Source organism: Nematostella vectensis, chromosome 12 (genome assembly GCF_932526225.1).
Source record: "Nematostella vectensis chromosome 12, jaNemVect1.1, whole genome shotgun sequence".
Taxonomy (NCBI): Eukaryota; Metazoa; Cnidaria; class Anthozoa; order Actiniaria; family Edwardsiidae; genus Nematostella; species Nematostella vectensis.
In genome coordinates this window covers 12,584,272-12,602,165 of record NC_064045.1, presented here as the reverse complement: position 1 = coordinate 12,602,165, position 17,894 = coordinate 12,584,272, and the positions used below count along the sequence as shown (strand labels likewise).

Genomic DNA, 17,894 nt, shown 5'->3' with positions numbered 1-17,894 from the left:
TTGACGGTTCTAAATAACAGTTGGAGGTTTTTAAAGTCAGAACTTTTCATTTTCGCTTAAAATGGCGAAAAGAAAAAAAGGCAGTGCATCTAGTTTCTCTCTCTGTGCACGGCTGTAATATGGCGAAAACGACTGTGTCGAACTCCACGCTTCGTTCATACCCTGCCGAGCATTTGCGGGCCGCTTGTTGTTTCATAGCTTTTTATGCTAAAAATCATCGCTTGCCTGTTCTAAATAATCGCGGGAGTGTTTTAAAGCCAGAAACTTGTTGTTTAGGCTAAAAATCGAGAAAATGGGAGACAGCCGTGCAGCTAGATTTTTTTCCTCCTTTACCGGAAGCCGTGCAAGTAGACACTGCGTAAGCATTATTGTGATACCGAATAAAGTATTGTATGGGTCTGCTGGACTCAGGAAAGGTCATGCTATATGCAAATAAAAACCAGTCTACAAAGACATTAACGCAAAAACAGTAGTCTAATAAGAGAACTAGATGCCTTTAAATGAGTTTTTCTATTCAGACTTAGAATAACATTCCAAAGAAAACTCATCGATTCTACAGAGCTTTTTTTCCTAAAATACTAAGGTCATCTAAACGTCTAAATTGTCTCTAGTATAAAAAAACGTATTACTGTCGAATCCGTTGTATCGCGACGCCGCATTTTCAAAACATCGATTTGTTTTTGTCTTTTGGGATTTTCTGTTCCGCCAGTCAAATTATTCTAAGCCAATCTGATTCTTGCCATCTCTCGCCTGGTGCAGGCAGTTGCCTGGCTTTCTGTCGCGACACTGTCTGGTTTTCGTCCAGAGGAAAGCCAGGGAAGTGCAGCACAAAGCGAGACTTTTATTGGCTCAGAATGGTTTTACTGACGGAACAGAAAACCAAAACATATCGTGTTTTGAAAACGCGGGTCGCGATACAACGTATTCGACAGTAAAATAATGGCATACTGCTACTTGCAGCGCCTTGGAAGCGCACATGAAAGCTAAGTACACTGTATCCAGTGAACTGTGAGGAAAGTTAGGATACATTTATACCGACACACGCACGACTAGGGTGTGATTTTGGAGTGACTCTCAACCGAGCGCAAGACATCGGGAGAGTCGGTGATGTGGAAACTGGTCGAGATACTACCACGAAGTGGAAATCTAACCAGGCTCCTTAGCGGTACTGTCAGATCAGCCACACAAGGCAGCGATGCGATAACAGTACGGCTAAGATGCCACAACGCTTCCAACAGGCGTCCTCCGGTAGGGTATCTATAAACTGGTTCACTACAAAATTGGACCCATGTGGGATAGATGTTATTTTCTACTCGAATGATATTTATCATTTAATTTATTCTTTGGGACTATTTAAGTATTTATAATAAAAATCGATTTATTAAAATGAACAAGCTTTGCCTTGTCATTCATACTGGAACCGTACACTACGCATGCGCAGTGTGATGCATAACCAGATAGCAGCTAAATTATCATCTGAGATTCACAATTCTCAACGCTCGCCAACAACCCCTTCCCTAGACACTCATGCTTGGAGCCACACACAGGCATACGGTACATAACACCAAGTGGAATTTAGATTTGACAATATTGGATCGGAACAGTAGCTTTTTAAAACGCTTTCTTTTCTCCCGAGGCATATTGCAAACCCATGCTCCACTTAAGTTCTCACTTGGCAGGGTCGCTAGCCAGGGGGGTGATCTAGGGGGCCCGTCCCCCCCCCCCTTATAACAGACAAAAATCAGTAAATGTATGAGACAGGAGAAAATGCCTTGAAAGTCCCTTTTGACACCCCCCCCCCCCCCTTGTTAAACATCCTGGCTACGCCGCTGCTTGGGGCAATTTGGGAATGAAAAGTTTTGAAAAGATACGAGTTGTAAGCTGAAATAAAATTACAAGTCGACCCAGTGTACCTCGTTCGCTTGGGCGCCACAGAGAAGCCATTAAAAAACATTTTCCTATAACCCGAAATGAAAACCAACAATCAGACTACAGTATTTTTATCTTTATATTAGAATTGCGCCCTGACCCATAGATACTTCCCTTGTATTGAACGGATGTCATTTTAATTTATTCAGTTTTGAAATCTGTTCTTATATATACACCACGTTTTTTTTTTTTTAATTTCTAACTCGGTAAATCGAAATATAACGGTTAAACAAAACTACTAAGGATAGCAAACAACAAGCGGTCTCGCGAAACGTGGCTCAATTGAAATTATGTCATTATTTGAAACATTATGACATACTTTGAAATATTTCATCCGCTTTGTGTTTGCAGGAAAGTTAATTCATAAGCTTGTTGACCCCGCTCCACTGTGCAATTTTCAGCCTTGTTTGCTTACTCGGGGTGCGGTCCAAAATCCTTCTAAGGGATGTTGATAATTGTAATAAAAAAGTGCCGACAATTAGAGGCCTTGGAATTACACGAAGTTGGTGTTTTGACATGTAAGACTACAGGCGAAAATACGAAGAATACAAATACTGACGATTATAGTAAAATAACAGCATACAACTTCCGCACTTGTCCTGTGTGTACACAAAGTCCCAACCAATCACATTGCACGAATAGTAAACTGCTTGGGTTTGTAATAATAGAATGGAAACAGAAAGTGATGTTTTAAAACAGATGCGATGTTGGTTTAGTTTAGTTTAGTTTAGTTTATTGACTTTGCCCACGAAGAAAAAAAAAATACACATACATAATACGTTATACATGAGAAACAGAACATAAATACATACAATAGCGAAAGGGCAGGGTATCCGCCACAGCTAGGCCAATTACGGCGGACCCGAGTTTAAAATGTGTAAAAGTTACAAGGTCACAAACACTAAATTAGAAACAACATGATATTTGGTGCGTTAGCACCCTGGCCCGATTGCAGGTGAGGCAGACAGATTTCCATGAGCGCGGATCCTCTGGATCGTAAGTTATCGAAAGAGCATTTAAGTAGTAATTTAATAAAGCGCGCTTGAAAGAAGCATGGTCAGAGTAGCTAGAACTATTTAACAAATTAGTGAGAGTGTTCCATATTCTTGTACAACGGTTTAAATATGATTTTTGAGAAGCAGAAGTTTTGCATTTGCGAGCGAAGAATTGTGGTGCGCTTGAGTTTGCAGATGATCTAGTAGGACGGACTGAGCGAACTTTGGGAACAATTGATGGATTAATATTGACAAGCCCATTTATGATTTTATAAAAGTATGACATGTCCAAATATTCGTGCCAATACGATAGTGGCAATAATTTAAGTTGAATAAGTCTTTCTTTGTATGTTTGGCTGCATCTAAATGGGAGTCCTAACATGTACTTGCTAGCTCGTCTTTGGATTCTTTCAACTCGTCTAATCAGGTCCTTTGTCTGCGGTGCCCACAGTTGTGTTGCGTATCCTAGGTGAGGGCGTACTAGGGCGAGATACATCGATCTTCTTATGTTGGTTTTCTTTATGGATCTTGAGTGTCTTCTAACGAACCCCAGCGTCCTGTTGGCCTTACTACATGCCTCGTCAACTTGCTTAGTCCAAGAGAGGTCGTCTGACATCCAGACGCCGAGATCCTTCTCCGTCTCAGTGCAGGCTAAAGGCAAACCGCCAAGCGAATATGTTTTGAGAACTGGTTTACGCTTTCGCGAAACCCGCATGACTTTGCTCTTTGTTTGATTAAATGTCAAGCCTGTCGATGCCGCCCAGCCATTTAGACTGTTCAGGTCAGATTGTAACACATCCGTGTCGTCCGCCGAGTTGATAACATTAAAGACCTTAGTGTCGTCTGCAAATGTCGCAACACTGCATGAGCAAACTGAATCTGGCAAGTCATTTGCGAAGAGGACGAACAGTATAGGACCGAGAATTGACCCTTGCGGGACGCCGGAAGTCACAGGTTGACATGTTGAGACCCCCCCTGGAATAGCTACGCGTTGGCTCCGATTGGTGATATATGATGTAAACCACTTCAACAGATTTCCGCCAAAACCATATTGGACTAGTTTCCGTGTTAGCATACGGTGGCTTACTCTATCGAAAGCCTTTGACATATCAAGGTATACAACATCAATTTGGTTCCCATTGTCTAAGTGAGAGCCAATAGTGTCAAGGACTTCCACCAGCTGGGTGACACAAGAGCGGCCTGCAATAAACCCATGTTGACACCTCTGAATGAGGCAGTGCACCCTCTCTCTTATCTTATTAAATACACAACGTTCCATAATTTTCGACACAACAGACAAGAGTGATATCGGTCTGTAATTTTCAACTTGTTGAGCAGAGTCTTTCTTGTAAACAGGAACGATATGAGCAATTTTCCATACAGAAGGAAATTTGCCAAGCTTGATAGACTTATTGAAAATCTGACAAAGAGAGGGAGCAATCACAGCCGCGGTCTCTTTTAGTAATCTGACGGGGATGTTATCTGGTCCAGAAGCTTTACTGGCGTCCAGCCCCCTGATAACCGATAATATATCATTTATATCGAATGAAATATTAGATAGCTCGGGTACAGGGGGTGCACAATGTTCCGGGTCAGTGTTTAGGTCTTGAAGAGAATCTTTTAAAAACACTGAAGCAAAGTATTTATTAAATAAATTTGCAATTGCTTCCGGATCATCAGCTGTGGTTCTTAGTGGCGTGGGGTCCTGGGAACCAGTGGGTGGATTTACGGTTGCCATAGAGACCTGAGATGGGAGCCCAAGTGATTTGGATTTCTGTTTTAGAACAGACCAAAAGCGTTTGGTGTTGTTTTTATAGTCCCGTTCGAGAGACTGGAAGAAGTTTTCACGACTTTCCCGCAGTGCTTGTTTGACTTCCGCACGCAGCGCTTTGAATTTTTCCCTCAGAGACGCTTTAGCAGGGGTCTTTTTTAGACGCCTTCGAGTCGTTTCTTTCTTCTTAATTAGGTCGAGAATAGTTCCATTCATCCAAGGTACTGGATTGCGACCCCTAAGCTTTTTGGATGGAACGTGATCTGCTACGGCAGCCAAAAATAGATCTTTCCAATTTTGCCAGTCCGTGTCAATATCGTTGTTTTCGTTAGAGCTCATTGTCAATTCTAATGCACTGAGAGAGGCGCGCAAGCCATCAAAATCGGCTTTTGTATAGTTGTAGACTGAACGGTGGAATTTGGACGGTGCTTTAACAAACGCAGAGAACTCAAAACAGACCACACCATGATCGGAAAACACTCCTGCTTCATTAGGAGACAATACCTCATTCACACATACTTGATCGGAGGCATTAGTAATAACCAAGTCAAGTATTTTATCACCCCGTGTTGGAAAATGGTTCATTTGTGATAGATAGTGGTCATTAAGAATCTCAGTGAAAGAAAGCTCTCTGGCACCTAATGATTGTTCTTCTGAGGCCCAAGAGATTTTCGACATGTTGAAGTCTCCGGAAATTAGCATAGTATCAAATGAGTCACAGGCATAATCAAGATAGCTATTAAATTTTTCAAGCCATACATAAGGGTCGGAGTCTGGATCAGGCCAGTAAAACGACGAGAACAGGACTTTCCGATTGCAACTTGTAGTGAGTTCTGCTGATACAACTTCAAGATCTTGAAATAAAGTCATGTCCGGTTTCCATTCCTTTATCGCCTTAAAACTGTCTGATTTCGCTGCAATAAGCACACCCCCGCCTTCTCGATCGTTGCGATCTCTTCTATAGATGGTGTAGCCAGAATGAAATACCTCTTCATCACTAATACTGCTGTTAAGCCATGTTTCGTTAATAAAGACAATATCGGCGTTCTCTGAATACGCTAGGTCTTGAACGCGCTCTGAGTTACAGACAATGGCCGATCCTACTTTATGTGTGCTTTTAATACTCCTGGCATTAATACCAAGGCATTTGATGGAGCTGTGTCGAAGACCTGCATTAGCTGCTGGGCCAGGTTGACTAATAATATCACCACATAGGAGTAGGAGTCCAGGAATAATGCTGACAAAGGTTCTGTGCTTCCGAAATGCTGATGTTATCATAGTTCCTTTGCTTGGTTTCCGCCGGATCGTAAATTGTCCTAATGGCTTGAACATGTTCCATGTGAAGTTTGTTAATCCTTCAACAGGTCTCTTTCCATGTAGATCACATTTAGGAGTGATTGTGTGAGCATAGATCTTTGAGGAGATTGCTAACAGTATAAATAAAGCAGCAAAAGCGGAGGAGCACGCGCCAGTGCGTCTGTCCGCCATGATGCTCAATTTTCTTGATATGTAACTGTACTTGATATGTAACTGTTTTCACGGTAGATATTGCTAGTTCTTACTCACTACTCAAATGCAGAGCAAGAGTGACCATTCGACTGTCTCGTGTGATTCGCAAGGGCAAGTACTTCTCGTAACTTATTATGGTTTCTAACTAAGTGAACTTAGCTATTGGAGAGAGAAAAGGCCATTCCTTTAGCCAATCATGTTGCACGAGAAGTAAACTGCTTTGGTTTGTAATAATAGAATAGAAACAAACAGTTGCTGTTCTAAAAGCAGATAGGAAGTTGTTTTCTAACTAATGCCACTGGGTATTTCTTGGGAGAGAAAGAGTCATTATTCCTGTGTGAATAAGAGGGAATCTGTTTTAAGGTGAGTTAATTTGCGCTTATTTTCTACAACTCACTAAAGAAACTAGTTGATTCTTCCTTTAAAGAATTGAATAAATGCGAAATATCTGTAATTAAATTCTGCATTTTGTCACTTTTTCCTTCAAGAAATATAATATGAAGATGAACTTCTTTTTTATTAAAAAGATTGCATTTTTCACGTTATTATGTGATTCTCTAATTTACGTACAATATAATACACTAGTATTGTTTTTTTTTTAATTTTGACAGATAAATTAAAAGGCCAAAGTCCTAGACAAATGTCATATTTTCTTCAAACATTCGCTATTTGTACTTCTCAAATCATGAAATTCGAAAAATAATATATGGGCGCAACATTGTTGATTTTCGGGCAGCCGGATAGAATCGTGACTTGGTTTCTGGACGTTGTTAATAACAGGAAAATTCCAAATGATCAAGCCTCTTGAGGGAAGGAAATAGAGGCAGGTGCGTTAGTTCTTGCTCAAGGATCTTTGTCAGCCCTTACACTCGTAAGTTGCGTCAGTTATTTTCTAATGGATTTTGGAGGTAACCAAAGAACTGATTACTTTATTTTAAAATGAAAAAAAAATAAAAATAAACAAAGATCTCCGCTCGAATTGCTTATTGGCTTTAATCCCTTGCGTTTATGAAACACCAGACAAACACTGGAACGATTAAAAGAATAGAAGAAATTCGTTCCAAAACGCGCCGCTAATATTTTGTCAACTGCTGTACGCAATAAGTATTTTCTTTTTCATTAAAGATATGACACCCCACATTTTTTTTCTTTTGGGCGTGGGCGAGGGAGATCAAACAACGTTAGTTTACGAGTAGACAGGCACATTGCAAAACCAATGCAAATGCAAACAAAAACGTGACAACAAACAAAATAACGAGTATAATAGCTGTACTTATAGAGGCGACAGAATGATTAGAATAATGAACAAAATAAATTGCTTAGGTAGTCGTACCATGAAGACTGGATAGTGATAATTAGAATAGCAAACAGAGAAAAATTAAAAAGACGTAATTACTGAGGTAAAAGAGTTTTAGATGTGTTTTTTAGCCTTCATTGCCATCCCTACCATAAACTTCATCATTTTTCTTCTTTTTCTTCCTTAAGGAATCTCTGAACTTTCGCCTATTATTTAAACATCTCAAAATTTTTAGTCAAATTTTCACTGAAAGTATTTTGCCCCTTCAAAATGCAAAAACAAATTATGTTTTCTTCTACTTTTTCGAATTAAGAACTCTACTCATGCTTTTCACCCCTGGGGCTCACTCGTATTCTAAAACAACGATGTCTTTTCAAATGAAAATGAAAATAACTTTTAATACTGCTAATTTTACATTATACCCAACAAAGAGGAAAATTATTAATTATTGTTGTTTTTAACAGATTCTTTTAGCTATCGTTTCCTCGTGCAGAAAACATTCTTACCAAAAAATAACTAATTATTGTTAAACTTACAAGCCATAAGTAATATGTTACCGCCGTTGCTATAGTAATATTTTACGGACAGGTGATAATCAATCGATAAGAGGATTTGGAATGGAATATGATCAGAAATACAATGAAAGAAAAATACTCTATGTATTTCACAAGTCCTTTTTTTTCATCTTATCAAGGGAAGAAGGGTCCATTAAATACAAAGTTAACCTTTTTTTTCCTTTTCCATATTTTAGTTTTTAGTTTTTTGAACCGTAGATAAAAGTTGAGGTCTATATTCTTTTTTTACCGTACGGTTACCAAAATGTCTATCATTATCGTAAAGAAAGAATATAAATTAGTATTGCTTGTTGTGTAGACCTTAAATTTCGAGCATTTCAATTTGAAGTATTTTTCAACATACTCATAAAATTCAGTGGGATACTCAGGCAAAATGTCTTATTGCTCTAGGTTGGCTTGAATTTTATAAAATCAAGCAAATGAAGTTTCCAAAACTGTCCTTTATTTCCCATGGACGCCATTCGAGCGCAAAAAAAGGGTGGGGGGAGGGGCGCTAGGAGGTGAACATTAGGGACTTTAGGCAGCGACCGGCAAAGCGAACGGCGACGGCAGAAAACAATTGTCTTGTATATTTTAGCCAATTTTCTTCAAACGACAACGTGAAAACTTCAAGTTTACGGTCTAGCGAGGAAGGGGACGTTTGCGCTAAAATACTAGACTTTCTATCTTTTTTCGTTATGTTGGAAATAAGACTCTAGGCTTTACTATAGTTTTTTTGTGGAATTTACAAACGAGTGAATTTTATCAAAACTAGCTTAAAATTGAGCGCAAAGTATGAAAATTTTTTGGGGAATCACGTTCTCCCTGCAGTCGCCGTCGTTAAAGTCTCTATTAGGGAGCGTGTCGCAGTCGTCCGTGATAAACTCTTTATTTTTCGTCTACTGCGTCCATATCCGGTCTAGAGAAATGATCGCCCAAGCAGGTAATATAACCCTAGAACATCAGGGTCCCTAGTCCTGATTCCATGACGGGTTTCTAAATTTGCGTAGAATTAGTGATAGCTCTTCACCAAAAAGAATGTCATAATGTCATGCCAATGTATTAATTAAAATTATTTTTTCGAATAGAAAAATAAAGGCACCCCTTTGACTCTTAATAGATCTGTCCGGAAGTACGTATAACCACCCGCCAATTAAGGACCGCTTTTTTTAACAAATGCCTGTTTGACAACCGTAATGCTAGCATTCGCATGAGAATAAGAACAGATGAAAACACGGCCAGGTCCTGTTGGCTGTTACACTCCATCGCCCAAATCACCAGGAAATTCATCAAAAACCTATAGAACGGTGAGGTATTTGAAAGGAAAAACTTCATTTGGACTGAAATAAGATTCTGTTAAATACGGCTTTTCAATATCGTGACTTTTCCCATTGAGTGGTGCTGTTTTGAAAATGAAATGATTAAAACTCAGAGCCAATTTAGACTGAAAAACATTTCCCTATTTCTTTTTTGCTTTAGAGGCCACGCGTCATTTCTCGCCCCTTCGTAACAACTCAGGGTATTGGCTTTTAGAAAGTTTTCACCACGAACCATTAGGCGGCATATTTCTTTAACCTCTTAAACAAAACGCAAAAGACGTTTTTAACTTCATGAGAGTCCTTTTTTTATCAGACTAGATCCTGTTCATGGCCATGGTTTCAACTGGAGATAAGACCAGCAAAGGAAAATTGCAAATTTTTGTTATCAAATTTTTTGGATATGTTATCAAACTGTGTTGGTTTATCAGGTTTTAGCGCAGGCTTTTTTTAAACGTTGCGTGCTGTTATCACTGCCAAATACTTGTAATGAAATGATTTATGGCAATGATGTGAAGTGCCAATGAGTGTAATGGGTGCAATAGGGGCAAAGAAATGAGACTATAACCGGTGTTCAAGCCGGAGGGCGTTCTACAGGATACGCGAACTATTACACCTATTATCAAATCTATGCGGAATCCGGGTTTCGACATAATTATTCGCCAAAGCTAGTACTTCGTGGATGTCATAATAACCATTCTCAAATTTGAGACGGTCTATAAATCGAATTCCTAAAATCACACTACATGAAGTATTAAACTCTTCGCCCGACATTATCCAGGCGCTCAAAACACGATAGCGTTTAGCAACGATATGCACTGGAGAGTAATTTGCCATTAATATTTACAAGACTCATCTGTTAAAGAAAATTGCAGAGCACTCTGTTGGAAAATCAATCGTCGTATACGATACAACCAGCCGCGTTGTTCCTGGGGGGGGGGGGGGGGGGTGGCAAGACGGCGCCCGATCACCGAACGGAGAGGGTTTTCCGCGATAATAACACCGAGTACCGCCTGCAAGCAGGCTAACAAAACCTCATGATTCAATTTGATAAAATTCAACAAGAACCGCAATCAACATAGTTTATATTAACGATATTTCTAAAGAATACTTAGAACTGAAGAGCTTTGTCATAAAGAAAGCCAAATCTCAGGTGCGGTATCATCAAATTTAATTTCATGTAATAAAAAGGCGTTTTAAAAAAGTAGAAGGGAAGGGTCATTATTCGGGGGGGGGGGGGCGGCTGTAATTTTTGGGGGGAAGGTTGGTATTTTTTAGCATCGTTTGGCGGGGGGTGCTCAATTTTCGATACAGGGTTTAGGGGAGGGCCTTATTTTTTAAACAGGTATTCTGATCAATTTCCGAGCCTCCTAAAAGACTGGAATAAATTTTGTTCGGCAAAGATTTTCGGGAGAGAACCCCAGAAAAATATGTATAAGATTTCAGTTGGGAAGGAGCTAAAATGGTGCTGTTATCTACTTAAAATAATTAGCATTTCATATATTTGAAAATAGCAACATTTTCACGGGGGAGCATGCCCCCAGATCCCCTATACAATAGAACCACACCCCTGAAAATTTGGCTAGAAATGAACTTTTCTCCCATGAGCATGTCTAAGTCAATGAAATTAAAATGTGCTGTAATCGTCAAAACTGAAACAATTAATATCAAAAAGATGCGTGGGCTAAATTTAGTTTCATTAAAATCTATAACCCCTTATCGTACTATATGTACATTAAATGACTAAATAGACAAAGTGTTTCCATAAAGCTAATTTAACGGCCAATATTCTCCATCTTATGTACTCACTTAATTTTCGTGCATCCTAATTTTCACGTCATTTTATTTTCGCGAATCTTTTAAAATCGCGAAATTCGCGAAATAAAAGTGACGCGAAAATAAAGTGAAATAAGGTATTTTATTTTATTTATTTTATTTTTATTCTATTCTAAAAAACGCAGCAAAACACAAAGCTTTTACCTAGCTAGCACTCGTAACTATTGTGTTCAATTTCCTAACAATCATAATATAATAAAAAATCATCAAATCAAATCAAACGTTTGTGAAAAAACCCATATCAATTCAGATTTTGTGTTTTATTGTTGAAGTTGTGTATTAAAGGTCAAGATTTATTTTGTATTCAGTTCAATTTGGTTACTTATACGATTGTAAAAAATATCATACAACACAATTATGAATATCAACTAACACGTTTCTAGATAACCTGTCGGTCGATCCTGAACATTCAGTATTCAAATTGCCTTGTGCAGGCGCTGTTTAAAGCTCAATGGGGGTCTAGAATTTTTCAAAGGTGGTTCAATTTGGGAAAACTATTACAATAGCTTTGTGCTTAAAAAGGATTAGACCATTGGACCACAGAACCACACTTGGATCAGCCACTGCAGAAAATGACACATACAGTTTCACATTTGTTTTAATGATTTAATAGTTGTATAAGCTTAAATCATCTCATCTGCTACACACAAAAAGCATGTGGTACACAGAATATCAAATAAAACAAATAGAAGTCACAGTTTAATTTTTTTTTGCTCACATTTACTTTGACTGAAAATTTTCTACCAGAAAGAATTCAAATCATTAGAATTCTGTTGGAGTAAAATTGTTTAGGAGAAGAATGATGTATGCCTGTGACGAAGAGTTATTACTATTTGTACAAAACACTCTTATGAACGACAGCCTTTCTCTGGATATGGCGGGAATAAATGAAACATACATTACAATTTTGAAGAGGTATATGGTAGAAATCAATGACTCGAAGAACTACCGCAAGTACCTGAAACAAATTTTGCAAAAGCGGCTCCCGAATGTGAAATTTGTTCCATCAGTACGCAAAAACGAGGCTGAGAAAATTGTCCTGTCCGGGACAATCAGCAAATCGATTGAGTTACATTCTGCATATCATGATGATGGTGAGAAGATTGCGCATTTGAAAAATGTGGCCTCGATGTTACGGAAGGAGATCATGCAGCAGAGATCAGAGATCATGGAACTGGTCTTTTAATGGGAGCTTCGAGGACTTCGAAAATCCCCATTTACTACAGTTTTTCCTGAGTAACCTCCTTTTTGGCCGTTGTGTCATGAATGTGTCAGGAAAGCGCAATGAAGAAATTGACAAAGTTATCGACGTCACCTGCCAAGTCCTTGTCCAGAACGCTAGAAGTGATCGTCAAGTGAAACATCAGCCTAAAGAAGACAGCGAGTTTATGCAGACTGTGGACACGCCGCTTTCCATCGGTCTTCCCCTTGCCATTCACTCAAGAGTGCGCGACAAGAATCTTGTCACAAACCTGTATGACGTGTATACCGGGAGCAACTATCGGAGTATTCTTGATATCTAAAGGCGTGTAAAGCAAGGTGTTCTTACGAGGATGAGAGAGACTGGAGGATTTTGCTTGCCTGAGTTTGTCAAAAGAGGTGTAAATGTTTGGTTTGCTGTGGATAACATAGATCTTTTGGAAGACACACCGACTGGGCAAAACACGTTTCATGGAACAGTGATCGTCTTAAATCAAAGAGCAGAGGACGGAGATCCAGTTCACCAGCCACTTGTTATCCCAACCAAGATACCATCTAAAGCAATTGGCTTTGCGGTCAGTTATCAGCAACAGCCAATCATAAAGCCCAAGCCAATACGATTTGCAAGCAATACTCTGGGCAAGAGGGAGCAGCTCGTCTCCAACGACTATACGCGGACCTGGGCGCTTGCCAACTATGATGCAATTGATAACACGGGTAAATCCTTACACGAATCTGCTCAAGTCTTAGATGTGGAGATGCAATCTTTCGAAGAAGAAGGAGAAGAAGGAAGAGCGGGAGGTAGCGGAAGAGGAGAGGGCGAAGGACAAGGAGGAGGAGGAGGAGGAGGGGAGGCAAGAGGGGCAGAAGGAAAAGAAGAGGGAAATAGTCCAAGTTTTCGCCGCTGTGAAGACCCACCTAGCCATTGGAGTAAAGAGCACGCTTCTAGTGGCGGCAACGAAAAAGCTGAAATGGAAACCGAGACCGTACGCGTCGACGTCTCTGACAATTCTATAATTTCAGTGAAAGAACGCGCTTGCAATGGCAGAAGTGTCTCAAAAGAAGACGTGCTACCAACATGGGCAGCAACTAAATCCCTCCTCATATCGAACAACCGAGCTACCGAACGTCAAAACATCACCAACTTTGAAGTTGTCGCTCCACTGCTCGGGACCTCGCCTATAGATTATGCAACTCTTTATACAGCTCTGATGATGACTCAGGGAATCTCAGCTGTTGTTGTCGGACCCGAGAGGCGTACCACCATAACACTTGATCTCGATCTATACAGCCGTGCCCTGCAGATCCAGCAGTCAGTGGGCAACTCCAACTGGGTTCTAAGAGCTGGCGTGGCCTCGAGTGTCTGTTGTAATTTACTGCCTGCTCCAAAAGTTGCCCATTGAGCTAACAAGATGTGGATGTAAGACCGGTTGCAAGGGAAGATGCAGTTGTTCAAAGAACGCACTCCCTTGCACTCCATTGTGTAAATGCTATACAGGGAGCTGCGAAAATCCTAACAGAGAATCTCAAAACACCGCAGACGACTTGGATGATTGATCTTGCTAAAGCTCTCCAGGAGCAGCATCGTCCTATGCCACCAGGAGCAGCATCGTCTATGCCACCAGGAGCAGCATCGTCTATGCCACCAGGAGCAGCATCGTCTATGCCACCAGGAGCAGCATCGTCTATGTCACCAGGAGCAGCATCGTCCGTGTCGCCAAGAGCAGCATCGTCCATGTCACCAGCAGCAGCATCGTCTATGTCTACACGAGCAGCGCTGCCTGTTTCGCCAGGAGCAGCATCGTCTTGCAATTTTTCGAGACGCATAGTTCTACTGATGCAATGGCGATTATTGATTTCTGGAAGTGGCTATCTAAACAATTCACACCCCCCCTCGTATTGGTTAAAAATTCTTAATACACCGCTGTGAATATAGAAAAAAGTAGATATGTTTGTTTAACTATTAAAATTAGACAGCATTTTTGAAAGGAGAAACATGTTCGAAGCTTCATGGTGGATTTCATTATGTTTGTCAAACCCAAGATGGCGGATCCAAGATGGCCGCCGTCAAAAATCCGACTACAAATTATTTTGTCAAACATTATTTCAATGGTAACGTCTTTAACGTTATTAATAATAAACACAAAGGGCATCTACACAGCGAAGTTTGGTTAACTTAGCTGCAAAACGGGCCGAGTTATTAAAGAAATATAAATATATGCATAAATTAACACACATTATGCGGAATTACGTCAAAAAAATATCAAAACGCGGTCGGAAATATTGGCCCCCAGCATATACTAATTATTCAACCCATAATAGACCCAAAACAGCAAAAAAAAATCGATTTCAGCACGAAAATCGCACGGGATTACACGTCGCACCACACTATAAAAGGCGAGGGGCTTGAATGATGACGTCATAATCCATTTAGGCCGCCATATTTGTGTTTCCAGAAAAGGAAATACTCTGAGCTGATTATAGTAAAGGACGTATTATGAAGGCTCTTAAATCTAGCTACGCCCGATGGACTTAACCTTTGCGTTTATTATTCAACAGAAAACGCTGCCATGACAACCGCAGAGGAGGTAGCGATCGTCGTCGCCTTCTCCATAGTAACCGTGATTGGCGTGACAGGGAATATCCTCGTCTGCCTCGTGGTGCTACTAAACAAGCCGATGCGAACGCCCATGAACTATCTCCTTGTGAACCTCGCCATCAGCGATCTTCTTCTTCTCATCTTCTTCAGCCCAACCTTCATCTTCAAGGGGGCCTACACACACCCAGGGGGTTTGGCAGGGGATGTATTGTGCTCTCTGGTGACGGGGGAAAGCTTTGCGTGGATGGGAGGCTACGCGTCGGCGCTCTTCCTTGTCGCCATAGCAATAGAGAGGTTTTACGCCGTCACAAATCCCCACAGTAATCTTGTGAGCATCACGAACAGCAATCTTAAAAGTGAGTGGGGCATGCCTTGTGGAGGGAGGGGAGGGGAATCCCTAGAGTGAGGTTGAAAGGCATCATCCGGCGGATAAGGGAGAGGACTAGGCATGGATACCCAGGGGGAGGTGGTAATCTGGTGAATATGGCATCCCTTGGGAGGAGTAGGTACGGAAACAGGGGCGTACCCAGCTAAGATTAGCTAGACGGGGACGGGGGTGGGGGTGCACAGTCATAGGTATTATATGGAAAAAATTAAATTTTGGCGACGCACGTTTCGAATGCCAAGGAGGGGGAGGGGTGCGGACCCCCACTCCCTCCCCATGCATCTCTTTCGAGCTATCTAATTAATACTAACTTCAGATAACAAACGGGAAAGGAGGGTACTTGAGTTGTAGAAAAATCATGGCGCTGGTCTAGATGCTGGCTAATCTTCTAATCGTTTTTGTTCTGAATAATAGTCCTGGTGGTTGTTTGCTGGCTGTTCGCCATCGCCTGGAACGCCATTGGCTTCATCGTCAAGCGCTACAACGAACAACTCGGTTTCTGCACCATGGAGTGGCCAGCGGACTACTCCTTCAAGGTGTACAGCGCGCTATGCTTTGTGGTCCTAGGGGTGATCCCTATTTGCACCATGTGTGTACTTTACTCGAGGGTTATCCACCAGTTGTGGTTCAGGCGCGAAGTGGAGCAGGTGAATAACCAGGAGGCGGACAGACAGCGCCGGAAAAAGGCTACCAAGATGGTGATTGTGGTCAGCTTTATCTACGCTCTCTCGTGGATTCCAGAGCTCAGTATCTTTCTCATCGTGGCGTATGCGCCCACAAGCATCCGCGTAGATATCGCCTATCCCGCTTCTGTCGCTATGGTGACGTTCAATTCGGCAATCAATCCAATAATATACAGCTTCCATAATGAACGTTTCAGACGACATCTTTTGAACCTGCTGCGATGTAGGGTGTCCGGCGGTCGGGTTGCCCCTAACAACCGAACTGTAGGTGCAGGTCATAATAACACGTCGGCTGGTCTGCCGAGCATTTCGATGTCAGACAATGCGAACAAGTCTATCGCTGGGAATAAGTTGGAAAATCAAGCATGCTAATCTCTTTTTATGTAGGACTAACATGAAAGAGCATTAGAATACTTTTTGTTAGGTAGAATTTAAATGCTTATTCTATATTCTAACATATTTCCATACGCTCTTTAATCATCATCATCATTATTATGATTATCATTATTAGAATGAGTATCGCTTTTACTTCACTGGGGGATAAAAGGCGCGTATCCAGGATTGGATCAATCATAGGTATCATACCATTCCTTAATAAAAAACGCCCCACTTTTTGGCAGCCAAGGGGAGAGGGAATTGCCCCCCTCCCCCCTCCCCCGTGTACGCGAGATGATACTAATTACCTGCACAAGTTTGGACACTTCTAGCTTTCCGTAGTGCCCAAAACAGCCAATTCTAGTATTCGAGTTCTACCCCTCCCTTCCATCCTGTAACCATTGTACATAATTTCATTGCATCTAGCAAATAAGATGAACAATCAATTGCCATTCGAAAACAGACACAGCGTAAAAATAGACAACTGTAGATTTGAATGACTTACAAAGGTGTTATATCTTTGTTGTAAATGCTGGATTGTCTCGTTTTAAAAATACATCATGTGTGATGCATGCCTATCACAAATGTAATAATAGATATATATGTTGTAAATAATGTACATTCTTTTGATAAGAACTCCTTCATCTCACTTGAGGGTGGGCCGTTCTTATTTTTGGAGCCAGTGCTGAAAAACGCAAGATTAGTTCCAGAACCGCGCGGTTGATCCTTTTTGTTTTGAAATGGCGGCTTTTTACCGGCGAACTGTCAAATTTTGGCGAATTCAGAGAAATGTAGCGCAAAACTAGGGCTATAATTTTATAAAAGAAAAGAATGTATTCAATTCACTTAATGCAAAAGTACTGTATACGTCAACCTTAAATATACAATGCTCATTGTGTGTGAGCTTATTGTCATGTGAATTTAAATTCAACGTGTATTTGACGCAAAAAAGAGATCTGTTTAATACGACAACTGTTTTAATTTGTTTTCATACGACAAAAGTGGTTAAGGGAGCATCCCGTGGTCAATGACATTAAACGTGCGTGTGTACTTAAAACACTAATTGTTCTCGAACAATTGTACAAACAGAGTTTCCCAGAGCGAGTGAGCGCGGCATGTAAACAAAGAGAGACTTCACCCCGGGGGTTTACTTCGAGAAAAACAGACGGGGGTGCTCGACAGCAAAATCAACAACAATTCTTACCCCTCTAAGAGATAGCACATTGGGTGTGGTCGAAGGAATTTTAAACCCTTAGAGATAGCATTAAAAAACAATGCCCATTTTAATTGGCTGACGGATCCTGTATTCTATGATACCGACAATAACGCTGGAAGTATCAACCGATCAGTATCAACAGATTAGACTTCTAGAAAAACAGACGGGGGTGCTCGACAGCAAAATCAATTTTAACCCTAAGGGATAGCACTAAGGGCGTGGTCAACAA

The 17,894-nt window shown here is 40.8% G+C and overlaps 1 protein-coding gene across 3 annotated transcripts; it reads left to right on the top strand.

Moving 5' to 3' along the window:
* The first annotated feature begins 6,419 nt into the window (after positions 1-6,419).
* Positions 6,420-17,418, top strand: LOC125556688 (QRFP-like peptide receptor). 3 transcript variants are annotated; one of them, XM_048719858.1, is made up of 3 exons: positions 6,420-6,567; positions 14,967-15,362; positions 15,806-17,418. In XM_048719858.1, the coding sequence occupies exons 2-3, from the start codon at positions 14,978-14,980 to the stop codon at positions 16,444-16,446; spliced, it is 1,026 nt and encodes a 341-aa protein (XP_048575815.1). In that variant the 5' UTR covers positions 6,420-6,567; positions 14,967-14,977; the 3' UTR covers positions 16,447-17,418. The 3 variants fall into 3 exon arrangements, with proteins under 3 accessions (XP_048575815.1, XP_048575817.1, XP_048575816.1); XM_048719860.1 differs by lacking the exon at positions 6,420-6,567 and adding an exon at positions 9,260-9,362; XM_048719859.1 differs by lacking the exon at positions 6,420-6,567 and having other exon boundaries at positions 14,315-15,362.
* The last annotated feature ends 476 nt before the right edge of the window (positions 17,419-17,894 follow it).